At 39.4% G+C, this 26,813-nt stretch overlaps 2 protein-coding genes across 3 annotated transcripts; both read right to left on the reverse strand.

Annotated features, from left to right (window-relative positions):
• Positions 1 to 786: 786 nt before the first annotated feature.
• On the reverse strand, positions 787 to 15,874 carry LOC118455304 (putative E3 ubiquitin-protein ligase HERC3). 2 transcript variants are annotated; one of them, XM_087844070.1, is made up of 23 exons: positions 15,658 to 15,874; positions 15,448 to 15,568; positions 15,248 to 15,324; positions 14,899 to 15,120; positions 14,658 to 14,749; positions 13,985 to 14,115; positions 13,660 to 13,784; positions 12,923 to 12,981; positions 9,921 to 10,039; positions 7,120 to 7,179; positions 6,921 to 7,026; positions 6,609 to 6,807; positions 5,974 to 6,122; positions 5,750 to 5,857; positions 5,522 to 5,620; positions 4,948 to 5,115; positions 4,711 to 4,851; positions 4,437 to 4,606; positions 4,198 to 4,261; positions 4,038 to 4,108; positions 3,758 to 3,941; positions 2,398 to 2,500; positions 787 to 1,478 (listed from the first exon to the last, which is right to left on the reverse strand). In XM_087844070.1, exons 1-23 carry the CDS (start codon positions 15,872 to 15,874, stop codon positions 1,261 to 1,263), a joined length of 3,003 nt encoding a protein of 1,000 aa, XP_087700196.1. In that variant the 3' UTR covers positions 787 to 1,260. The 2 variants fall into 2 exon arrangements, with proteins under 2 accessions (XP_087700196.1, XP_087700197.1); XM_087844071.1 differs by having other exon boundaries at positions 6,609 to 6,810.
• A 742-nt stretch (positions 15,875 to 16,616) lies between these two features.
• Positions 16,617 to 26,658, reverse strand: LOC102798972 (putative E3 ubiquitin-protein ligase HERC4). The gene is made up of 23 exons (XM_087844080.1): positions 26,385 to 26,658; positions 26,168 to 26,288; positions 25,217 to 25,293; positions 24,156 to 24,377; positions 23,967 to 24,058; positions 23,544 to 23,674; positions 23,078 to 23,202; positions 22,677 to 22,750; positions 22,481 to 22,596; positions 22,296 to 22,355; positions 22,025 to 22,130; positions 21,623 to 21,818; positions 21,361 to 21,509; positions 21,133 to 21,249; positions 20,852 to 20,950; positions 20,590 to 20,760; positions 19,882 to 20,022; positions 19,548 to 19,714; positions 19,377 to 19,443; positions 19,211 to 19,281; positions 18,019 to 18,202; positions 17,787 to 17,889; positions 16,617 to 17,479 (listed from the first exon to the last, which is right to left on the reverse strand). Exons 1-23 carry the CDS (start codon positions 26,608 to 26,610, stop codon positions 17,262 to 17,264), a joined length of 3,033 nt encoding a protein of 1,010 aa, XP_087700206.1. The 5' UTR covers positions 26,611 to 26,658; the 3' UTR covers positions 16,617 to 17,261.
• Positions 26,659 to 26,813: the final 155 nt, after the last annotated feature.

The raw sequence follows: 26,813 nt of genomic DNA on the forward strand, positions 1-26,813 counted from the left end.
ATTACATCTTTGTGTCACTAACAGCTGTTTACCTGTTTCAGCTTTTCCCAGTCACTGAAGTCTTTGCCCACCATCACTTCTTGCAGCTCCTTTGGCCTGAAGAGTTTCACCAAATCCCGCTCACACACCAGGAAGAAGCCTCTCTTGAACTCCTGAAACACATTCTCCACTGATGTGTTGAAGGCATGATTCACGTAGGCATCCACAAACTCCTTCCTGTTTGGAAGATAAAAGTAGTGATTTACAATCACACTTTGGTCAAATCATGAACTGTTCTGTTCCATTTTGTTTAAAGAGTAGTAGCTTTATTTCTCTGCCACTGATATTTTACTGTGGTTACTTGTCCCATGGTAATTCATTGTGTAGAAACTTGAAAATTTGTGGTGTTCTTCAAGGATATGCATTCGACCTCTTTCTGTTAGATGCTTCACATTGGCCACAAACGAGTTTATGTAATAAAGCTTTGTTTCTTTGTAGATGATATGTGGTTATATATTTCTGTAAGCTGACTTTACAGATCAGCTGCATTTGTAGGCTGATCTAGTTATTAGATTAGATTAGATCATAATAAGTGATGACTTGTTATTATCTATAGCATCTGTCTGGCTTGAAGAAACTATGCTTGCTTTTTTAACATATACTATGAAAAACATTTTTTTTTTTCAAATATATGTCCCAGCTTTCATCACTTGTGACTCTATTGTACTACTGCACTCTTTCTTCTTCACATCGTGTTAAGGAAACCTCAGACTGCAGTAATTAGTGATTTACTGACACCAGGTAAGCAACATTTTTATTGTTCCAAATAACCAATGTTACATATGTTAAACATTTATTATTGGAAATAATTCAACCCCACCAGAATTAAACAAAACACAAAGAATAAAGTGATAAATAATACAGAAGTGCTCTATTGGATTGTATTACATAGTCAGGTGTTTATAGCAATATATTAGTTATAAAACAAAACATTCTCCTGTTCATGTTTGTCTGAGCATAAAAATTAGATTTGATTCATAAGAATTATAATGCAGCAGTAACTTAAATTATTGGATAAATTATGACATATTAAGAAAAGTCAGATAATTCTAAAGTGCCTTATGATGCTGATGCTGTTACACAGCTGTCTTATGTAGGGATGTTGAATTTTTTGCATTTGCTATAGTGTAATATTATTGTAACACACAGTGTAAATTATCCTGAAATTATCCTCAGCTCAGACACAGTGCACGCTCCTTTAGAGCTGCATACGATCCACCATCACAGTGTGAAATCTGTATCTGCTAGCAGGGCCTCTGTCAGTCTGTCTCGCATGATCTCCTTAGTTGAGTAAAAAGGCAGATACAGATTAGAGTGACATGTCTCTGACTCAGGGAAGTGCTGATCACAGGTGCTGCTCTGAAACTGCATAGCAAAAACCTTCATCTTGACCTGGTCCATGCCAAGAATTGGAGCTCTTCTATAACCAGTCAGGAACCCTGAAGAACAACAATGGAAAGAAAATATAATTTTACTTAATTAATGATAGTTAGACAGCTATCAAGGTCAGTATATTGTGAAAAAGCTCATCAATATCCAAAAAATTCTCACAATTCTATATGAAGATAGCACTGCTCATCATTTTTGGTCATTTGGTTGGCTCACCTAAGCTAGCTTATACTAAAAATGTTATCTCATTAAGCAAATAATTAACAACTTTTTAGTAAATTTGAAAACTTTTACATACATCTTATCATCATCACATCACAGGAAAAAGTATTTTTGCATATTTGTCACATTTATGTGTAATAAGTAAATACAATTGTTAATTTATAATTTCATTCATTAAGGAAAAAAACATTCAAGCCTAGCTGGCCCTGTGTGAAAAAGCAATTGACCTCTAAATGTATTAACTGGTGGAAGCATCCTGGCAGCAAGAACTGCAGTCAAGTGTTTGTGATAACTGGTAATGAATCTTTACAGAGCTTTGGGAGGAATTTTGGCCCACTTTCCTTGGCATACGTTTTTGTACTTTGAACAAGCATAATAAAAACAGAATCAGGGCCCAGTGCAAAAACACATGGCTTTTTAAAAAGGCTTAACCAGGCTATGAAGAATCTTTAATTTGACTGAAATATTGTTATTAAGGTATATTCGTCAGATCTACTGACCTATTCAAATTATAGTAAGAGAGTCACTACGTTGTCATTATACTTAAAATCATCTGTCAGAATTTGAGGTGTTGTGTCTCTTTTGCATTTGATGACTAACTCAACCATAAAGCAGCTTTACAGTATATTAATCAGAACAATGCTGCTCTCTAATATATCTTGGTAAAGTGCAGAAAAATCGAATGTTTTATATGATACAGTGTGATTTCAGTAACATATCATAATGGAGGCTTCAGCAAGTACTTACGAAGGAAATCTTTCCTCTGCTCTTCAGTTAGTTCATCAAATACCTCCCAAAACATCTGTATGGTGGGGTGGCGGTCATGATATTTCCAACCATAACTTGTGTTCTGAAAACAGTGAAAATGACTGTTATAATCATAGAGTTTTTAAAGTCAGGCATATATACACTATGTTGCCAAAAGTATTCCCTAACCCATCCAAATCATTAAATTAATGTGTTCCAATCACTTCCATGGACACAGGTGTATTAAATCAAGCACATAGACATGCAGACTACTTCTACAAACATGTGTGAAAGGATGAGTCGCTCTCAGGAACTGAATGAATTCCAGCATGGTAATGTGATAGGATGCACCAGTGCAACAAGTCCAGTCATGAAATTTCCTTGCTATTAAATATTCCATAGTCAGCTGTTAGTGATATTATAACAAAGTGGAGGTAATTGGAAATGACAGCTAGTCAGCTGATGCTAAGGCTTATAGTGCACTTAAGTCACCAATATCTGCACTCTGCTATTGTTACAGATGTCCAAACTTCATTGGTTTCCATGGCTGAGCAGCTGCATCCCAGCCTTACACTGGCAAACACAATGCAACGCGTCAGATTGAGTGATTTAAGCATCTCAACACTGGACTCTAAAGCAGTGGAGATGTGTTTACTGGAGTGACAAATCACACTTCTCTGACTGGCAATCCGATGGATGTGTCAGGGTTTGGTGGTTGCCAACTTGTCTGACTGCACTGTGCCAAGTGTAAAGTGTGGTGGAGGAGCGCTTATGGTGTGGGGCTGTTTATCAGGAGTTGGGTTCGCCCCCCTTAGTGCAGATGAAAGGAACTCTTAATGCTTCAGCATATCAAGACAATTTCATGCTTCCAGTTTGGGGATGGCTACTTTCTGTTCCAACATGGCTGGGCACCAGTGCACAAAACAAGGTCCATGAAGCCATGGAAGAGTGAGTTTGGTGTAGAAGAACTGGACTAGCCTGCACAGAGTCCTGACCTCAACCTGATAGAACATATTTGGGATGAATTAGAGCAGCAACTATGAGCCAGGCCTTCTCCTCCAACATCAGTGTCTGACACCACAAATGCACTTCTGGAAGAACAGTCAAAAAATTCCCATAAACACACCTAAACCTTGTGGAAAGCTTTCCCAGAAGAGTTGAAGCAGTTATAGCTGCGAAGGGTGGGCTGACTATTATATTATACTATCATATAAAAGTCTGGATTAAGACTGAGATGTGACTCAAGTTCATATTTGTGTTAAAGCAGCCGACTGAGTGCTTTTGGCAGTATGCAGTACACAGTTATTGTGCTACAGGACAGCTGTGAAACTACAGCCTGTGTCTGTTTGGCTGACTGTACCTGTTTGAACTTTTCCCAGTCATACACGTCCTGGCCGACCAGCACTCCCTGCAGCTCCTCTGGTCGAAACAGCCTCACCAAATCCTGGTCACACACCAGGAAGAAGCCTCGCTTGAACTCCTGGAACAGACTCTCCACTGATGTGTTGAAGGCATGATTCACATAGGCCTCCACAAACTCCTTCCTGTTTAGTAGGGAAATTTTTAAATCAGCAAATATTTCACAGAGACAAAGGTGCTGCAGATGAACCTCACAAGCATGTCATGTTTTATATGCTTACTTATTTTGACCTGTCAGTGGCTTTCCAGGAGTTTGAGGATCCAGGTCAACTTTTATTCCATCCCAGTTTATCTGTAAATTAGTTATAAATCAGATGAGTTTAGCTGCAAAACCTGAGAATGAGACAGATTACTGATCATCTTCTATAGTAAAACACATACCAAAAAGTCCATGTAGAGATTATCCAGAACATCATCTTCATAGTTTAAGATGGTCTGCAGACTCCTTTAAAGAAATTAAAACAAAAAGTTGTAATAAAAGAAGTTCAACTATGTACATTTTACAGCAGTCACAAGTTACTGTAACCACCACAACTTGAAATACATTTTCTTCTGCTTGTCCGGGGCCAGGTTGTGGGACCAGCAGCAGCTTGTGTTACTGAAATGAAATGGATACTTACCGTCCAACAGTCGGGCTGAACTCCATCATATCCTCCAGTGTCGGCTCTAAACTGAGCAGCTTCTTGAACAGAACCAGTGGGAATGGTAAGTGTATGATACACTGGTTGTACAAGGCCAAGCCACACAGTAGTCCGAACAGGAAGAAGTTTCTCTTGCTCTCCTCTGTTGCCTGCATTAATAAAAGTTCACTTTGGTTCTATTATTGCTTATCGTTAAAACTTTAATCCTTTAACCAATTTTATACAGTTGGTGGGCTCAGTTTTAAAGTCTTACATTGGAGGGAAACCATGCCAGGGTTTTGGAGTCATTGAGCATGAACATCCCAGATTCTTCTGACACCATTTTAAGAAACAGGTGGTGAAAAAGGTCTCGTTTGTAGACATCTTTGATCTTTGGATCCTCATCAAAATGGACCTGAGAAATATAAATATTAGAGATGCTTCTGGTAAGAACAGTTGCAGAAGAATGGCTATGCATTAATCATCAGGTGAAAATCAATCAAATATTCACCACAAGTGGCTTCTTGAAGTCGCTGTGAGCAGCAGCTGCCAGCTCTCTGAAGGTGCTTTCGAAAAGTGATGCACGCTGCAGCTGCAGTTTAAAAAATTTGGGTTTTGGCTGGGGAATCCATCCGTAAGGAAGAACAAAAACCATCTGTGGAGGCGCCTGCTGTTCCTTCTGCAAGACAAAACAAAGTATCATGATTTTAAAAGAAATTCTCTATTTAAATTCCAATTGTGATGTATATAAGGCAGCTGGTGAACCAAGTGAGCTAGACCGGCTCTTGCTTCTGTTCTGAGGTTCTGAAACTGACGCCTGCCTGAACTGTGAGAGAACTAAAACAAATAAAACAACAAAATGTTGGAATCTTTTGCAGCTCTGAGGGCAGCTGCTGATTTATGATTGTATTCTGTTACTTTATTTTCTGTTGTGACTCCTTTGTTTTTTATAGATGGTTGTTTTGTCTGTTATATAAAACTGCTGAATAGTGTAGCTTTAAAGTGCGATCACTAATACACACTAACGCAGACTGGAAAATTACAAATTCTGCTTTTGTTTTCCTATAACAGGGTGGTGAAGTTACCTGAGTGAATTCAGAATTCATGTCAAAAACCAGTTTCTTTGATTTCAGATCCATCACAAATGGGTACTTGCAAAGAATCACAGGCAGATCATCTGCATTCTGGAAAAACAAAGAAACAACCCACATAAACAGTTAGTGAGCTTAACAGTGTGTTAACATGAATGAGTCATTTTCTGGGTTGACTGCCATCTTAGCAGGTTCAACGTACTTGTTGTCAGCTGACCTCACCTTGAGCTTTGACTTTGTTCGCCAACGTTTGAGATCCTCCTCTAGAAACATCTGGCTAAGCTCGAGGCAAAAAGTTGTTTCTGGGATTTTCTTGTTTATCTCATTGGTCTTAAAACAAGAAGTGGTAGTATTTGTTATACTGGCTGTGTGAAAATCCAACTTTTTTTGTTGAAAAGCTGAGCAGTAATACATTTAATTAACTTTTGATAATTTCTGATACTGACATTGTACATATGCTGGAGGATTAGCAGTACGTTTCTGGCTTGAGAGTTGCAAGAAGCAGACTTAAAGATTGGGATCCACGAGAGGGCCGTCTTCCACACCTGAACATATCTGATCGTGTCGGAGGGTGACAGTGAGGACCACCATTCCCCTGAGGATGACAAAGTTACAGTCAGCTCTTCACTGGCTGATATCATGGATTAAGAAGTCTAGAGTGTTCGTTAGAATAAAATGCTATCATTTAATACACTGATGCATTTAAACAGTATAGATTAATCCAATAAATACACTTTTAATAGACGTGCTGAAGATTTTAAAGTTGTTAAAGTCTGCCTAAATATATGCCTGAACAACAGACTTTAAAATTGCTTTAAAAACAATTAAATTACATTAAATAATAATTGAGTTGTGACATAATTATGAGCTCTAAATCGCAAAGCTTCAGCAAGGTTTTGGACTAATTCCTCAGATTTGTTAAATTAGTTGTTAGTTTAGTGTTTTTTGCATATGTGAGATTGTGTTATGAGAAATGCATTAACTGCTTTGAGAACTGTTGGAGTTGGATAGAATGATGTTGATGTGAGAACTGCACTAAAGTCGGGACAGCCAGTAAGCAAAATAGTAGGTGTCACCGTACCTAAAATCTGGACGCTTTCATTGGGGAGTCGTTGCATGGTAGCAGCGACTGCATCAGCAAGCTTTTTGCTCTGTTGCCATCTGCATTTCTGTATGCATGCATGCAGAAGTTCATTGAGAAGCAGGAAGATCCTCAATCCTTCCACTCCCACAGGGTTCATATCAACAGATGGAAGCAGCTGCAGAACAGCAGTCTCAGCCTGCTGATGCAACTTGTTATTAATTAAAGGTTTAATTAAAGTCCACTTCTTACTTTTTTAGTTAATTACTCATCAGGTTACAAACGCGTGTTAGTCACATTCCAGTTCGATACCTCTGCAAAAACAACATCTCGCATCACCAGCTTCTCAAAACTTCGCAGTGCAAGTGACACGTCCAAACCGGAGTACGTTGGTGAAGTTTGGAAATGTTTATCTTTGCTGACATGAAGAAAATGACAAATGTGTATATTCAAATGTTAAATTCAACAGACATAAAGAAGTCATGATCATGCTCATAAATGGTGTTCTTACCTCCTGTCAAGAAAGCTTTGATTCATACAGGATGGAGATGTGAGCATCCTGTGAATTTCCCTGTGAAGAGTTCATGAGGTTAGTCAGTAACAGGACTTTATCAAAGTAGATGTCTTTCTGAAAGCGCTGTAACTAAGTTTAAGAATATAATCCAGCCACTGTTATCATCGTCAATGCCCTGTACCAACACAGAGCAGAGCAGCTATCTGAACGCTACCCCAACAGAGGTCGATTATCTTGTTAATAATTTCACCTCCTCACTACGTACGACTCTGGATACTGTAGCTCCACTGAAAACTAAGGTCTCTAATCAGAAGTGCCTGACTCCGTGGTATAATTCTCAAACATGTACCCTAAAGCAGATGACTCGTAATCTGGAGAGGAAATGGCGTGTCACAAATTTAGAGGATCATCATTTAGCCTGGAGAAATAGTTTGTTGCTTTATAAGAAAGCCCTCCGCAAAGCCAGAACAGCTTACTATTCGTCACTGATTGAAGAAAATAAGAACAACCCCAGGTTTCTCTTCAGCACTGTAGCCAGGCTGACAAAAAGTCAGAGCTCTTTTGAGCCAACCATCCCTTTAACGTTAACTAGTGATGACTTCATGAACTTCTTCACAAATAAAATTTTTATCATTAGAGAAAAAATTACCAATAATCATCCCACAGATGTAATATTATCTACAGCTACTCTTAGTTCCATTGATGTTAAGTTAGACTCTATTTCTCCAATCGATCTTTCTGAGTTAACTTCAATAATTACTTCCTCCAAACCATCAACGTGTCTTTTAGACCCCATTCCTACAAAACTGCTCAAAGAAGTCCTGCCATTGATTAATTCTTCGATCTTATATATGATCAACCTATCTCTAATAATCGGCTATGTACCACAGGCCTTCTAGGTGGCTGCAGTTAAACCTTTACTCAAAAAGCCATCTCTAGACCCAGCAGTCTTAGCTAATTATAGGCCAATCTCCAACCTTCCTTTCATATCAAAAATCCTTGAAAGAGTAGTTGTCAAACAGCTAACAGATCATCTGCAGAGGAATGGTTTATTTGAAGAGTTTCGGTCTGGTTTCAGAGTTCATCACAGCACAGAAACAGCTTTAGTGAAGGTTACAAATGATCTTCTTATGGCCTCTGACAGTGGACTCATCTCTGTGCTTGTCCTTCTTGACCTTAGTGCAGCATTCGATACTGTTGACCATAATATCCTATTAGAGCGATTAGAACATGCTGTAGGTATTACAGGTATTGCACTGCAGTGGTTTGTATCATATCTATCTAATAGACTCCAATTTGTGCATGTAAATGGAGAGCCCTCTTCACACACTGAGGTTAATTATGGAGTTCCACAGGGTTCAGTGCTAGGACCAATTCTGTTTACATTATACATGCTTCCCCTAGGCAGCATCATTAGAAGACATAGCATACATTTTCACTGCTATGCAGATGACACCCAGCTCTATCTGTCCATGAAGCCAGATAACACACACCAATTAGTTAAACTGCAGGAATGTCTTAAAGACATAAAGACTTGGATGGCCACTAACTTTCTGCTTCTTAACTCAGATAAAACTGAGGTTATTGTACTCGGCGCTGAAAAGCTTAGAAATATGGTATCTAACCAGATTCTTACTCTGGATGGCATTACCTTGGCCTCCAGTAACACTGTGAGGAACCTTGGAGTCATTTTTGACCAGGATATGTCCTTCAACGCACATATTAAACAAATATGTAAGACTGCGTTCTTCCATTTGCGCAACATCTCTAAAATTAGAAATATCCTGTCTCAGAGTGACGCTGAAAAACTAGTTCATGCATTTATTACTTCCAGGCTGGACTACTGCAATTCATTATTATCAGGATGTCCAAAAAACTCACTGAAAAGCCTTCAGCTAATCCAAAATGCTGCAGCAAGAGTACTGACAGGGACTAGAAAGAGAGAGCATATTTCTCCTGTTTTGGCTTCCCTTCATTGGCTTCCTGTTAAATCCAGAATTGAATTCAAAATCCTGCTCCTCACATACAAGGTCTTAAATAATCAGGCCCCATCTTATCTTAATGACCTTGTAGTACCATATCACCCTATTAGAGCACTTCGCTCCCGCTCTGCAGGCCTACTTGTTGTTCCTAGAGTATTTAAAAGTAGAATGGGAGGGAGAGCCTTCAGTTTTCAGGCCCCTCTTCTGTGGAACCAGCTTCCAGTTTGGATTCGGGAGACAGACACTATCTCTACTTTTAAGATTAGGCTTAAAACTTTCCTTTTTGCTAAAGCATATAGTTAGGGCTGGACCAGGTGACCCTGAATCCTCCCTTAGTTATGCTGCAATAGATGTAGGCTGCCGGGGGATTCCCATGATGCATTGAGTTTTTCCTTTCCAGTCACCTTTCTCGCTCACTATGTATTAACAGACCTCTCTGTATTGAATCATATCTGTTATTAACCTCTGTCTCTCTTCCACAGCATGTCTTTTATCCTGTCTTCCTTCTCTCACCCCAACCGGTCGCAGCAGATGGCCCCGCCCCTCCCTGAGCCTGGTTCTGCCGGAGGTTTCTTCCTGTTAAAAGGGAGTTTTTCCTTCCCACTGTCGCCAAAGTGCTTGCTCATAGGGGGTCATATGATTGTTGGGTTTTTCTCTGTATCTATGAAGCGCCTTGAGGCGACTTTTGTTGTGATTTGGCGCTATATAAATAAAATTGAATTGAATTGAATTGAACACTAAGGCTACAGTGTACATGCTGTGCAGCAAACCAGTTACATACAACAACAATAACAGCTGCTTTTGTGTTAGACTTACTCTTTTAGATTTTTCGACAGCTTTGGATTATATGCAGAGACCCATTTGTCAATCATGTTATCAATAGAGTGTTCTGTCACGTTGTTCTTTGTGCCACTGCCTGACTCGTTATCAGCGCCCTGTGAAAGAAGCAAAGGTTCATGTTTGGTTTAGACACATGACCTCACAAGTAGATATAACTGGTAAAGCCATGTTTACATCCTCCCACAGGTATCCTTACTGCACTGTATGTGGTTTTAACATATGGCATAGAAACTGAACATTTAACAGTGTTTCCTGAAAACCCTCTCCTGTCTGATCATTTCTTGATAAAATTTACATTTACAATAATTGATTACGCAGCAGTGGAGAGTGGACTTTATCAAAGTAGATGTCTTTCTGAAAGCGCTGTAACTAAGTTTAAGAATATAATCCAGCCACTGTTATCATCGTCAATGCCCTGTACCAACACAGAGCAGAGCAGCTATCTGAACGCTACCCCAACAGAGGTCGATTATCTTGTTAATAATTTTACCTCCTCACTACGTACGACTCTGGATACTGTAGCTCCACTGAAAACTAAGGTCTCTAATCAGAAGTACCTGACCCCGTGGTATAATTCTCAAACACGTACCCTCAAGCAGACGACTCGTAATCTGGAGAGGAAATGGTGTGTCACAAATTTAGAGGATCATCATTTAGCCTGGAGAAATAGTTTGTTGCTTTATAAGAAAGCCCTCCGCAAAGCCAGAACAGCTTACTATTCGTCACTGATTGAAGAAAATAAGAACAACCCCAGGTTTCTCTTCAGCACTGTAGCCAGGCTGACAAAAAGCCAGAGCTCTTTTGAGCCAACCATCCCTTTAACGTTAACTAGTGATGACTTCATGAACTTCTTCACAAATAAAATTTTTATCATTAGAGAAAAAATTACCAATAATCATCCCACAGATGTAATATTATCTACAGCTACTTGTAGTTCCATTGATGTTAAGTTAGACTCTTTTTTTCCAATCGATCTTTCTGAGTTAATGTCAATAATTACTTCCTCCAAACCATCAACGTGTCTTTTAGACCCCATTCCTACAAAACTGCTCAAAGAAGTTCTGCCATTGATTAATTCTTCGATCTTATATATGATCAACCTATCTCTAATAATCGGCTATGTACCACAGGCCTTCAAGGTGGCTGCAGTTAAACCTTTACTCAAAAAGCCATCTCTAGACCCAGCAGTCTTAGCTAATTATAGGCCAATCTCCAACCTTCCTTTCATATCAAAAATCCTTGAAAGAGTAGTTGTCAAACAGCTAACAGATCATCTGCAGAGGAATGGTTTATTTGAAGAGTTTCAGTCAGGTTTCAGAGCTCATCACAGCACAGAAACAGCTTTAGTGAAGGTTACAAATGATCTTCTTATGGCCTCTGACAGTGGACTCATCTCTGTGCTTGTCCTTCTTGACCTTAGTGCAGCATTCGATACTGTTGACCATAATATTCTATTAGAGCGATTAGAACATGCTGTAGGTATTACAGGTATTGCACTGCAGTGGTTTGTATCATATCTATCTAATAGACTCCAATTTGTGCATGTAAATGGAGAGTCCTCTTCACACACTGAGGTTAATTATGGAGTTCCACAGGGTTCAGTGCTAGGACCAATTCTGTTTACATTATACATGCTTCCCCTAGGCAGCATCATTAGAAGACATAGCATACATTTTCACTGCTATGCAGATGACACCCAGCTCTATCTGTCCATGAAGCCAGATAACACACACCAATTAGTTAAACTGCAGGAATGTCTTAAAGACATAAAGACTTGGATGGCCACTAACTTTCTGCTTCTCAACTCAGATAAAACTGAGGTCATTGTACTCGGCGCTGAAAAGCTTAGAAATTTGGTATCTAACCAGATTCTTACTCTGGATGGCATTACCTTGGCCTCCAGTAACACTGTGAGGAACCTTGGAGTCATTTTTGACCAGGATATGTCCTTCAACGCACATATTAAACAAATATGTAAGACTGCGTTCTTCCATTTGCGCAACATCTCTAAAATTAGAAATATCCTGTCTCAGAGTGACGCTGAAAAACTAGTTCATGCATTTATTACTTCCAGGCTGGACTACTGCAATTCATTATTATCAGGATGTCCAAAAAACTCACTGAAAAGCCTTCAGTTAATCCAAAATGCTGCAGCAAGAGTACTGACAGGGACTAGAAAGAGAGAGCATATTTCTCCTGTTTTGGCTTCCCTTCATTGGCTTCCTGTTAAATCCAGAATTGAATTCAAAATCCTGCTCCTCACATACAAGGTCTTAAATAATCAGGCCCCATCTTGTCTTAATGACCTTGTAGTACCATATCACCGTATTAGAGCACTTCGCTCTCGCTCTGCAGGCCTACTTGTTGTTCCTAGAGTATTTAAAAGTAGAATGGGAGGGAGAGCCTTCAGTTTTCAGGCCCCTCTTCTGTGGAACCAGCTTCCAGTTTGGATTCGGGAGACAGACACTATCTCTACTTTTAAGATTAGGCTTAAAACTTTCCTTTTTGCTAAAGCATATAGTTAGGGCTGGACCAGGTGACCCTGAATCCTCCCTTAGTTATGCTGCAATAGATGTAGGCTGCCGGGGGATTCCCATGATGCATTGAGTTTTTCCTTTCCAGTCACCTTTCTCACTCACTATGTATTAACAGACCTCTCTGTATTGAATCGTATCTGTTATTAATCTCTGTCTCTCTTCCACAGCATGTCTTTATCCTGTCTTCCTTCTCTCACCCCAACCGGTCGCAGCAGATGGCCGCCCCTCCCTGAGCCTGGTTCTGCCGGAGGTTTCTTCCTGTTAAAAGGGAGTTTTTCCTTCCCACTGTCGCCAAAGTGCTTGCTCATAGGGGGTCATATGATTGTTGGGCTTTTCTCTGTATCTATGAAGCGCCTTGAGGCGACATTTGTTGTGATTTGGCGCTATATAAATAAAATTGAATTGAAAATTGAATTGAACTGTATGCATTTGTGCTGGTACCTCATTAGGCGTGCATGTTGCAAATGAAGTGTTTCCTCCTGCATAGATGTTAGAAATGTCTAGAATAAAAACAGATGAGAAATTATCTACCTAAGAGTCAACTGTACTGTATGGGATGGTTTTTCAGTTCCAGAAAGAAAGATAAGATATAGCGACTTGCTCTTACAGTGGGCTTAATTTGTGACATTTAGGCAATAAACCACCTAACTGTGGTTAACTTGGTTATTTGGATCAAATTCAGGTCCAGTTTTATTTGCTTAAATTATTTTTTTCATCAGCACTTTAAAAACATACAGCAGAAAACCTAAAACCTGCCGTGAGTCCGTGACATTTATTTTTAGATTATTTTAAGTTTTCCAGTATTTGATGCATGGCCAAACATTTTGTCTATGATTATATTCAAGCCCTTATAGTCAGAATTACTAATTATTTTAAACTAAAGGTATACCCAATTATCTACTGGGCTATTGGCTCATCTGTGTTACACCTGCAGCAAGTGCAAAGCCCAACAGTGCATCTCCTCACTGGTTTCAGAAGACTCAGTACCTCTGAGTAGCACTTTTTATTGCTGCATAGTGAATATATGTGTGTGTCATTGTCAGGTTTATAACTTCTATCTATACAGTTGGATGTGACACACCTTAATTATTATAATAATACAATTATTTTATTGTTACTGTTTTTTTTTGTGTAATTGTAAACTGAATCGACTCTTCTGTTCAGATAAATGTATTTACCATGTGGCAGTTGCACAGGTAGTGGCACTGATGCCTGAGTCTCTTCTCCACGTCCCAGCTGCCCTTGTTCATTACACCCAAACGAGTACACCTTCTTGGATTCTGTCAGTACCAGTGTGTGACAGCTGATTGAGAAAAGAGTGCACGAAAAGCAAAGTCCACAATGTAAAACATGCTTTTTCAAAGGTTTTAAACATCTGTGTTTTTGGTGGACCTCAGTATGATCACTCTGAAGATATAAGACAGAAGTTGAAGTTTCCGTTCGCTCAGCAGTAAACGCTTTTCTTTTTCAATTATTTATGATATAATTATAATTAAATGTTACCTCCCACATGCAACCTTTGTGACCTTTGCCCCCCAGAGCTCTGCAACAAGCCGAGGACGCAGTTCATTTTGTAACGAGTTGTGGCCAAGCTGTCCATATTGACCAGAGCCAAATGTAAACACTGCACTGTCCTGAGAACCAGACAACAGTCCATATTCATTTTTGCCATGTACATATGATCTCAGGAGTTTGTGGAAAAGCAATCAGAAGCCAAAGAATAAGAAACAAAAAGACGCTTTCATAATTAATGCAAAATGATCAATGATAATATGAAATTACTGGAATTTCTTCTTATTAAAAACAGACAAATAAAAGAAACCTCAGTATAAATAACTGGAGTCAACTTTGAACAAACAAAATAAGACACAGATCGAGTGTATATCAAATATCATGCATTCATCTATTATTCCCTCCTGTAAAGCAACCTTCAAATTAAAGCGTGAAGTAATTTGAAAGATGCGCAAAGAAAACAAAAAACAAAGATTATGGAAATAAACAAGGAAACAACAACAAAGACCACAACTGAAATACTGAGTTCAACACAAAATACATCTTCTGACATCTACCAATGTTTTAATCACAGCTCATTTAAATCATAGTCAGCATTTAATTGTTTCTCTGCTTGTTCTGTTGGTAAAATTTTATGTGAGCCTGTTAACTGTTGTTGACTCACCTTTGTCAGGGCGGCAGTGTGGTCCTTCCCACAGGAAATGGAAACAGTTTTCTTCATGTTTAGGTAATGAACCGGAGTCGGTGTATGTCTGTCTATGAGAAAAACAAAATACTGAGCATGGCATGCTTATTTTGATACCTGCACCTTGAGTACATATACATCAGATTCCTTCTGGGAACCACACTTCAGTGCGATATTGACAGATACTGAGAGAGAGAGATTTAAACTTTCATTGTAGTACCTTGAGTGTCACCCAGTCCGAGCTGTCCACAGTCGTTTCTGCCCCAGCTAAACACTCCTCCAGAGACAGAGAGGGCGAAGCTCTGCTCTCCACCTGCAGCGACCTGGACCACTGGGATCGCTGACAAAGATCTGACATGCTGGGGTGAATTCACGTATTGCTCGTTTGTGCCCAGACCCAGCTGCCCCCTGGAGTCCTGGCCCCAAGTATACAACTGACCATCTGTGAGGAAAATCAACATAATACTTCTCTATCATATTAAACCCCTAAATCCACTAAACCTGTGAAAAGGATTCGTTTTCATTCAGGTTCTCAAGCCAGTTATTGCTTACTACATACTTCACGCTACCTTTTGTCAAAACGACTGTATGCTGGCTCCCACAAGTCACCTGAGACACCTGTTTGTTGCGCAGTGCTTCTGGTGTGCTGACAGAACACATGCAAGAAGTGATCAAACTCTTCTGTGATTACAACGGCAGGTTATTGTGAATTCAACTGGAAATTGAAGGACGATCCCTTAAAAACTGAAGCTGCAAATCTTTGACTCACCTGGGACTGAAAGGGGGGCGAGCTTGATCCACACAAAAAACGATGCCACTTTCAGACAGAATCCTCACCACATCTTCACCACAACTCACAGCCTCAATCTTCTCTTCGCATTTCACAATCTCTGCAGATTTACACACACAGAGCAGGTCATAGTGGATCAACACAGGCAGAGAAGTGAAATTGAGACAGAGACATAAAGCTGATACTCACTCTGTTTCCCTCTCACTCTTCCCTCATCTTGGCTCTCAACTGTGTGAATGATGTAAGCATCCCCGTTTCTTTTAATGAATGCAAGCAGTCTGTGACCTGCTGAAAGATCTGTGACTTGAAAGCTGAGGTTTAAAGAGCGTACTCCATCAGCAGGTGAAATATTTGAGGGTCTTTTCAAGCGAAAGCCCTGCTGCCAGTCCTCTCCCCATGAAAACATGATGCTAAAATGACTCTGCAGTACAAGCGGCTGCTTTTTATGACTCAGGTGGAAGTATGAAACGAAACCTGACTGGTTTATCGAGCAAAGTCAGCTGTGAGAAAAGGAAAACAAAACTTACAAACAATAAAAACACCACACCTAGTGAGTCACTGGCACGTGGTTTATTACCTTAGCTGGAAAACCAAAAAACGAAACTGGAGTTGACGTTTGCAGATTTTGCATGACAGCAGTCCCACTGAAAATGCTACGCCCACATGAACATATTAACATGTGTTTTTTTCTGAGTCCATTAGAGTTGGTGGTGGTCAGAGGGCCCGGTGGCGCCTGTGTCCGGCAGCCTCGCCTCTGTCAGTGCGCCCCAGGGCAGCTGTGGCTACAACGTAGCTTGCCATCACCAGTGTGTGAATGTGTGAATAACTGAATGTAGTGTAAAGCGCTTTGGGGTCCTTAGGGACTGAGTAAAGCGCTATACAAATGCAGGCCATTTACCATTTCAGCTGTTATTTAACAAACCTGAACTCTATTATTGTAATAGAATATTGCAATCATATTGATTAGATTAGATTAGATTAGATTAGATTAGATTCTCGGGCACACAGCTGTGGCTGAGGGTGGAAACTCCACCCACTTATTCAATTCAATTCAATAAAACTTTATTGATCCTGAAGGTTGACCCCGAGGGAAATTGGGTAATAACAATATCGAGAAGGAAATGAGCAAAGTGGGTCACTTTTCAGGTAACTCCAAGTAAAACTTTAATAGTAAATCCACATCTGGAAAACAGAACAGTGTAGTTTATGTTGAAAACTAACATTCTTTTTTACACAGTGCAAAGTTTTTCATAAAATGTTGCAAATCTTTACTTACATATGTTATATGTTACATATGTTAACATTGGCAACACTGGCAACATTGTATAAGTGTGGCTGATTATGATTTAGTGAGTGCAGTTATTTTGTGTATTTTCTGAGCTGTAACATTTAGGGGGAAAACTATGAAATACTGACAGACTTTCTCCAAGTTGTATAATCTAACATTACCTATTTACACTTTAAAAAACAAAATATACACACAAGCATAGATGCCAAGTCATCATCATAATTTTTTTTATGTTCTAGAAACTAAACTAGCAGGCAGAACACACAGCCCGAGAATGGACGAGATCATGACGCTGCACAGAGGGAGACACAAACAATATATACACACCCAAGAAGGAGGCAAAGATCTCAACCTCAGACTATTAAATAAACCAAAAGTCCAAAACGCTGGGTAGAAGACGCAGGATCATGACAGTAACAGTAAGTATGTTTCAGTAACTGCAAACGCTAGACTTGGTCAACAATTTTACTGTTCAATACAGTAAAAAACTGGCGTATAATGCTGATCACTTATGGATCCTCTTATTGTTGCTCAGGGCCTCTGTGAGTTTGGTTTGCATGATCTCCTTAGCTGAGTATAACGGCAGCTCCAAGGTCGAGAAGCATGTGTGTGTCTCAGGATAGTACTGGTCATAGGAGAGGTCCTCGACTTCTTTAACTTTGACTTGCATCTTGATTTTGTCCATACCGAGAATAGGCACCCGGTCAAATCCTGTCACAAACCCTAGAAGAGGAAAAAAGCGGAAATCGATGGATGTCGTGAGTTTTTGTTTACTTTTCTGCATGTTGGGGTGCTTTATCCACAACCTCAGCTGCTGTGAAACTGATGTTTCCTACCACATGTTCATTGCATCAATTAGCAAATGTCAAAACATTCCTGAGTGATCAAAACTTGAGTAGTCACGGTGATGAAGCAATGTTGCAAATTTAAAATGGTAAATTCCTGCTAATAAAGCAGATTAGTAACGTAGCTTCCATTTACATGTTAAAATTTAACTAGTTTTTATGATCAAATCAAATCAAATACTTACAAAGGAAAGCTTTCTTCTGGGTCTCAGTCAGTTCATCAAAAACCTCCCAAAACATCTGTATGGTGGGATGGTCTGCGCTGTATTCACCTTCATAATGTGTGTTCTAGACATAGTGAAAGAGGCTGTTAGATATTTTGAAAATAATTCATTCAAACTGTAATCAAAGCATACACGAGGATGTGATAAAAAATTGCAGACAAATTACATCTTTGTGTCACTAACAGCTGTTTACCTGTTTCAGCTTTTCCCAGTCACTGAAGTCTTTGCCCACCATCACTTCTTGCAGCTCCTTTGGCCTGAAGAGTTTCACCAAATCCCGCTCACACACCAGGAAGAAGCCTCTCTTGAACTCCTGAAACACATTCTCCACTGATGTGTTGAAGGCATGATTCACGTAGGCATCCACAAACTCCTTCCTGTTTGGCAGATAAAAGTAGTGATTTAAAGAAACACAATCACACTTTGGTCAAATCATGAACTGTTCTGTTCCTTTTTGTTTAAAGAGTGGTCGCTTTATATCTCTGCCATGGACATTTCCCATTAATTGCTTAAATTACTTGCCTATAAACAGGCAAACTGATGGTGGTGTATCGCAAGAATATGCACTGGACCTTGTTACCTTTTCTAACCTTAGCAGTAAAAATAAGGAAATTGGTTGGTTGATTATGTCCTTGTTGTAACTATGCTTCTTGGCAAATAAACTTAGACTATTGGAAAGCCTGATCATTCACCCTCAAATTGTGTCACATTTGCAAGGAAAATGCATTTGTGGGTTGAGCAGCAGAGTTGAGCATGTGACTTTCATCCATGACAAACTTTCCAGATCATCTCTGCTAATGCCAAACAGCTTATTCTGCTATTGGCTGGTGTTATTTGTTGGATTGATTGGATCATTTACTGGCATACACCCAACAAATCACACTGTTTCCACCAAAACCTAGTTTTATCCGCACTTTGACCCTGTGATCATACAGTAAAACTTTGTGGTGGTGTCTTCTTGGTTCACCTGTCTCTGATATCTCCTGTTTTGGCCTTCAAATTTGGAGGTGGTGCTAGGGCTCACTCCATCCATGTGCCTTGATTGGCACAATCAGGTGCCTAATAAGCATCTGATTGTCAGCACTGCAAGTACCAGAAGCCTAAAAATGAGAGTCAATAGCAGAATAGGCTGTTTGGCTTTGGCAGAGAAGATCTGGCATGTTTAAATGGGCGCCACGCACAAATGTGCACAAAAATGACCCAATTTTAGTGGAAAAAACATGCCAATTCTTTCCAAGAAGTGCTGTTACAACAAAGAAATAATTTACTAAATATAAATATTCTTTTATGCGATGACTTTTTATTATGTCTAGCTTCTCTCTGGCAGGATAATTCATAGTTTGATTTTCAAAAACATGATATAAAAAAACTTTAATTGTCCTCACTTATTTTGACTTGTCACCAATTTTTCCGAATTTTCTGGATCAAGGTCGATATCTTTCCCATCCCAGTTGATCTGTTGAAAAAAAAAGATTTTACTGCTTTAAGAATTGCGAATCCCAAGACCATTTTGAAAACTGTTTTGATTTAAGTTGTGTGGAAAACGCCTACCGAAAAATACATGTCCAGGTTTTCCAAGTCATCATCTTGGTAGTCCTCCAGAATGTACTGCAGACTCCTGTAAACATAATATAGTTTAGGATCATTTGTATAACCAATCAACACCTAAAACTACAAATTTGTGTGAAGTAAATATAACTGTTATTAAATTTTCTGCCTTACTCTCCAACACTTGTGTTGAATTCTATCAAATCCTCCAGTGAAGGCCTTACACCGAGCAGCTTCTTGAACAGCACCAGTGGGAAGGGTAAGTGGACGATGCACTGGTTGTACAGGGCCAATCCACACAGAACTCCAAACAGGAAGAAACGCTGGTCTTCCTGAGTTGCCTGGTGTCAACGGTGAGGACAAATTAAAATCAAAAGTTAGTTGTCGAAGACTGTATTGATGACTATGATCTGTACTGAACTATTGTTAGTTATATTGTATTATAATCAGTTAAAAGAATCAGAAAATTCTGAGTCTAATCTTATTTCCAATCAATAGGAAGGCTTACTTTTGAGGAGAACCATGCCAGTGTTTCGGAGTCATTGAACATGAACATCCCAGATTCAGCTGAGATCAAGTCATGAAAGACTTCATAAAAAAAGTCTTTCTTGTAGACCTCATCGTTCACACGATTTCCATCAAAGAAAACCTACAAGACACAGGGGCAAAAAAAGTTTAGATCAAAACTGCACGAATGCACAAGTTTTTAATATAATTTGTGTTTACAGTACAATACAATTTTATTTATATAGCACGTTTAAAACCAGGGGGTACACCGAAGTGGTTCACAGTAAGGAATAACAGTAAGTTATTAAAACAAGGTAAAATAGAGAAAATAGAGAAACAAGCAAAAACATTAGTAAGTAGAGATAGGGAGAAATCATGATTATCCAGAGAAATGAGCAGCGATACAGCAATTAATGAGTGGTGAGAATTAGCGAGTCAGAAAAGCTAGGTTGAATAGGTCAGTTTCCAAGCGTCTCTAAAGGATTGAATGGATTCAGAGGCACGAATGGTAGAAGGAAGACTATTCCAGAGGTTTGGTGCTACAGAGGCAAAAGCACGATCAGCCCTAGTCTTCAGACGGTGCCTGGGCTGGGCCAGATGATCGTAAAGAACGGCTGGGAGTACAGAGACTGAGGAGGTCGGTGAGATAGTCAGGGGCGAGGTTGTTTAGGCATTTGAAAGTAAGCAGCAGAACTCTAAAATACTTTACCACGAGTGGCCTCTTGTAGTCTCTGTGATTCGTATCAGCCATTTTTTTCATGGTGTCCTCCAAAACTGATGCTCGCCTCAGCTTCACTACAAAGAGAAAGTCTTCCAAAACTGAGGGATTGCGACCGAATGTCCTCCAAAAATTCAGACAGGCTTTCATCGCCTCTGTAAACTGAAATAAAGTGAATGATGTCACTTTTACTCTTTCTCAAAGAGAGAGAAATAATCCATGTCACATGTTTTTGGAAGGTTTTTTTTTTTACCTTGGCATGGTAAGTATTCATGTCAAACACTGTTTTCTTTGATTGCAGATCCATCACAATAGGGAACTTGCACAGGATGAGAGGCTCAGCATGTGAATACTGAAAGGGACAAACCCAAAGAGGTCTTTAAGGTTTGATTGCACATAAATAAAACATACATTTCTTCATGTTGTTTATTTGAACACTGGGTATTGACTAAAAAGTGGTTAGAATAATGGAATAACAAAGTATGACACAGTAGATTACACACAGACACACTACTTCAGACCAGAACATTTTACCTTTCGTTGTGACTGTAAAAGCCAATGTTGCAAATCCTCCAAAAGGAAATCTTCATCAGCTGACACACAAAAATCACTTTCTGGTATCCTTTGAGTTTCTGCAACCCTTCTGTTTGCCTAACAACAGAACATCTTATTAGCTATTTATCATCATTTAAAAGGCAGAGAAAGGTTTGAATTTCACTTTAGGAATGAGTGAAAGGACTGTTTTAGGATATTTATACTAACATTGTACATATATTGGAGGACTAGCAGCAGATTTCGGACTCCAGAGTTGCGAGGTACAGGTTTAAAGGACAGGATCTCTGATAGGGCCTGCTTCCACACCTTAACGTATCGCACCATGGTGGAGGGTGACAGCGAGGACCACCAGTCACCTGAAGAAAAACAGAGAACAGATAAAAAGGACATGCCATGAAACTTTGAGCACTTTGTCACCTTCCAGATTAAAACGAGTATTGTGATATCATGTAGACAGCTGTGACAGTACCTATGATCTTAAGACTTTCATTCGACAACCTTGTTACTGCACCAGCTACCGCCTCAGCGAGCTTTATGCTCTGTTGCCGTGTGTGTTTCAGCACTGCATGCAGAAGCTCATTGAGAAGAAGGTAGATTCTCAACCCCTCCACTCCAACTGGTTTCTGCTCGAGGGAAGGAAGCAGGCGTAGCACAGCAGCCTCGATCTGTTAGTTTGGCAAGGATTGCAAGAATCGATCAGCAGCAGTTAGGTCCAGGTATTGTTACATGTGTCTTTCGTTAGGCAGAAGAACGGGGAATTCATACATTATGGACAGATGCTGATTCCTCAACTTATTAGTAGGATATTTATAAAATAAAAAGCAAACAAGAAGACCTTTTGCTACAGATTGCATGTATTCTAGCAACATACCTCTGCCCAAATATTGTCCTTTGTTACCAGTTTCTTGAAAGCAAGCCGTGCATGTTTTAGGTTCAAGCCGTGGTACTTCAGTGAAGTTTGATGATGTTTATCACCGCTAAGAAGACAAAGAACAAAGTCCACATATAAGGACGGCACTTATCCATAAGCAAACATTTACCAGCTAAAACAATATTTCAGTTCTTTCAATCCTGAAACACCAGATCTCCCACCTTTGAAATGAGAAAAAGAAGAATGTGGTGCACAGAAACTCTGTATTTACCTTTGTTGAAGGAAACTTTTATTCAGACAGGATGCAGAGGAAAACGCCTTGTAGATTTCCCTGTGAAGATTTAATATTTTCATTCTATTGCATAAAAAATGTTTTCAAACAAATAATTTGAATGACAGAAACCATAAAACACCAGGCAAATCAACAAGCTGTGACTGCCAGTGCATCATACTTACTGTTTAATCTTTTTCCATGACTTTGAATCACATTCAGAGATCCATTTGTCAACCATGTTATCAAGACAGTGTTGTGATGCAAAGTCACAGTCTGTGTTTGAACCCTCGTCAATGTCCTGTGAAAGAAAGCAGTGACTGTTTACATATTCACACCTCCACCCATCACAGTCTGTACTTTATGTGTTAGTGTCAGTACCTCATCAGACGAGCACGTTGCAAATGAACAGTTTTCTCCTGCGAAGATGTTTCTGATTTTGGGCTCATTGGTGCCTTAAATGATAAGTAAATTCAATTCAATTCAATTTTATTTATATAGCGCCAAATCACAACAAACATCGCCTCAAGGCGCTTCATAGATACAGAGAAAAACCCAACAATCATATGACCCCCTATGAGCAAGCTCTTTGCCCCCCAGAGCTTAATTCCAAATTACTTTTGGAATTAAGGAATTACAGCTTTAATGCTCCTTGGCACAACCCATGTTTTTTTTTTCCTTCTTTATGATAAGGGCAGTGTGGTTTGTGGTTAAACACATCACTTCTTTCATAGATAAATTAATTGCATCCTCAATTTGTTTATTATCAGAGGTGTAGTTACCCTGTGGCAGTCGAACAGGCAGCGGCACAGATGGATTACTCTCCTCTCGATGTCCCAGCTGCCCTTGATCCTCACAACCAAAGGAGTAGACCTTCTTGGATTCGGTCAGCACTAAAGTGTGATTCCTGTGTAGATGATAATATACTAAATATTTAGACCTCAAACCCACATATACACTTTACTAACTGCTTTACTTTAAGCATTTTTTATTTAAGATGCTTGATGTTGTCTCTGATATCTGTTAGTCTCTTCAGTGATAATATAATAACTTATGGTGTTTTATATTAGCATGCTGATGTAACTGTACAACCAGTGATCTTTAAATTAATCTATTTTAATTTTTTTAACTCTATATAAAAAATTTATTCTAAAAGAATTGTGATACATTTAAAATGTATAATTGCTTCACATGGATGTTAAAGCTGAAAAGAATTAGATCATGAATTAAACAGTATGTGTGCCGTACCTTCCACATGCAATCTTGGTGACCCTTGCCCCCCAGAGCTCTGCAACAAGTCGAGGACGCAGTTCATTGCGTAGTGAGTTGTGACCGAGCTGTCCATGTTGACCAGAGCCAAATGTAAACACTGCCCCATGCTGAGGAGCCAAACACACAACTACAGCATAAAGTCCCACAGCCATTTACTTTTACATGACAACTGTTTTAATGTGTTTTCAAAAAATAAGGAATTAAGTTGTTTGTTCTTTTTTCATGTTTAGAACTTGTAACTTCTATAGTAAGATGTTTTTAAGTATGTTTTGAGACAACATTCAAAATCCTTTTTTTTTTGCATTTCTTGAATAATTAAATTTTTTTGTTTAAATCCACACTCTTTACAATAATATATTAGTAAGAAAGGAGAGCATCAAAATGCTCCTGTTGTCTAACCTTTGTCAAAATGGCCGTGTGGTCCTGTCCACAGGAAATGCCCTGAGCTTTCTTCATATTCAAACACTGAACAGGAGCTGGTGTGTGTCTGTCTATAAGGAAAAGGATTGTCAGTGTTATTATGTTACCAGATTATAATGCTCATTAACATACAATAAAGTTAGGACATTTATTGTAAAGCCACAGTACCTTTTGTGTCTCCCAGCCCGAGCTGTCCACAGTCATTTCTCCCCCAGCTGAAAACACCTCCAGAGACAGAGAGGGCGAAACTCTGGTCTCCTCCTGCAGCGACCTGGATCAGGGGGATCGCTGACAGTGATGGCACATGTTGAGGTGATCTGCAGACAGACTCTCTCGTACCCAGACCCAGCTGGCCCCTGCAGTCCTGACCCCACGTATACAGCTGACCATCTGTGGGAGAATCAGCTTGTCTCTGTGAAACACTCTCACTCCTGATATCTTCAACTTTTACTCAGATTATGTTTAATGTCATAACCAAAGGAAAATAAAATTTCCAATTCAGATTTCATATATAAATGCTTGTATGTACAAAAGATAATGTGTACCTGATGGAGAAAGTGAGACTCAAGGGTAAAATTCACCCGTCCTTCTAGGCTTTAAATGATTAGATCTTATTTTGAGTGCACCAATAAACTGCTTTAACCTGCCCACAGTAGCTAAACACACACTGGCAAAATATTGTTTGTTCCTACATCTAAAATACTCCAATCACTCATTAGATAGATCGATACCGTTATTTGGTCAGGCCAAGGTCTTGTTTACAATTGTACCATGCATGTGTATTATAATTATACAATTTAAAATATGTGGAGGAATGTATATCTATATAGACATGTATACAAAGACAAATAACATGAACTACATGACAGATGTTGTTATATTACAACCTTAGGGTGCATACAATTATGAAGTCCAAGTTGGATGGACTGATTCAGGGTCTCTTAATTATTTTAGCTTGTTTAAATAACAAGCTAAGATGAGATGCCTGCTGCTCCCTGACCCTGGTTCTGCTGGAGGTTTTTTCCTGTTAGAAGGGAGTTTTTCCTTCCCACCATCACCAAGTGCTTCCTCAGAGGGGTTCTTTGACTGTTGGGATTTCTCTCTATTATTGTAACGCCTTTACCGTCAAACATAAAGTGCCCTGATGTGACTGTTGTTGTGATGTGGTGCTATATAAATAAAACTGAGTTGAACTAAAAATCTGTAGCACTTGCAAAATTCTACTGTACCTTTGGTCAGTGCAACTGAGTGCTGACTCCCACAAGCAACCTGAGAAACCTGCTTGTTAGAAAAAGCTCCCAGTGGCCTGAAAGAGAAAGAGCAGAAGAAGAGAACAGAGCTGAAACAGCCATTTATCAGCGCTAACGATGAACCCAAATAAACATGAATCACACTGTATACACTCCGAGGACTACGATGGAGTATTAGGACCACATTAAGAAAAAGAAATTGTGTCAATTTTGAAAATAAAGTTGAAATTTCAAGATTAAACTTGAGGAAAAAAAGGAGAAATGTGGAGATTACAGTTGCTGATTCAAGACAAACTGCCATTGCTCTTATAGTCTCTATGAAATTCCTTGTGTAGATGATTTAGTAAAACAAGCTGATGCGCTGCCGTTTTGTAGAAATATTTCATCTGCTGTGATCAGGAGCTCTACAGGCCTGCAGGATCCTGAAGGACACACCCACCCAGCACATCACCCGGGTACCCACAGGAGGGCGGTACAGGACAAAAAAAGCCAAAACAAACAGACTGAAAATCATCACATATTCCAGGGCTGGAATAGATATATACTGTTTATACTGTATCTAATTATTAGAAACTATTTAATATACGATTTTTACAGTTTTTGCCTTCTGACCAGATGCAGCTGGTCACACACTGTGTTTATGTAAGGAAAAAATGTCTTGTAACTTAAACCGATTCTGTACGATTTCACTAACTCATCTACAAAAAGCATTTTGTAAAAGGTAGGATATAGCAGCACTGACAGGTTGTCTTGAAACAGCTGTCATCTCCACATTTTCGACTTTTTTTAATAATATTTTTTTCTTAACGTGATACTAATACTCCTTCTCACAGGACCAATAATAATAATAATAATAATAATAATAATAATAATAATAATAATAATAATAATAATAATAATAATAAAAGTTTGCACATCTGTATCTGTTACCTGGGAGTGAAAGGTGGGTGTCTGGTGTCCACACAGAGAACTTTGCCGCTCACAGACAGCAGTGCGACCACATCATCGCCACAACTCACAGCCTCTATCTTCTCTTTGTGTTTCACAAACTCTGCAGATTCACGAGCCACAAACACAGCAGGTGTGAGTGGACACAGTTCGGTTAAATGTAGCAGAGAGTGAACTTGTTAGTGACACCGATACTCACTCTGCCTGCCTCTCGCTCTTCTCCCATCCTCGCTCTCGTTTGTGCGGATAATGAACGCGTTTCCGTTGCTTTTAACGAAAGCCAGCACGTTTCGACCTGCCGACAGATCCGCGATGTGATGGCTGATGTTTAAATAATGAACTCCATCATCAGTGGTCGTGCTGTCGGTACCGGAGCCGTCTTTCACGTAAAAGCCGCGCTGACAGTCCTCTCCCCAGGAAAACATGTTGTCGTGTGTTTAGGAGCAACAGCTGATCCTCACTGTGTCACTCTGCAGTCTGTCAACAAGAAACGAAACTTAAACTTAAGCATGCCGCTGAACAGCATCCGGAAAGGAAACAATAACACGAGTCAGCTGATCTGTTAAAGTAACGAAACGAAAGTAAAACTGATAAGAGATCATCAATAACAAGGAGAGGTCAATTGTGT

The sequence above is a fragment of the Neolamprologus brichardi genome, chromosome 7, assembly GCF_056152115.1.
Source record: "Neolamprologus brichardi isolate AB-2024 chromosome 7, ASM5615211v1, whole genome shotgun sequence".
Classification (NCBI taxonomy): Eukaryota; Metazoa; Chordata; class Actinopteri; order Cichliformes; family Cichlidae; genus Neolamprologus; species Neolamprologus brichardi.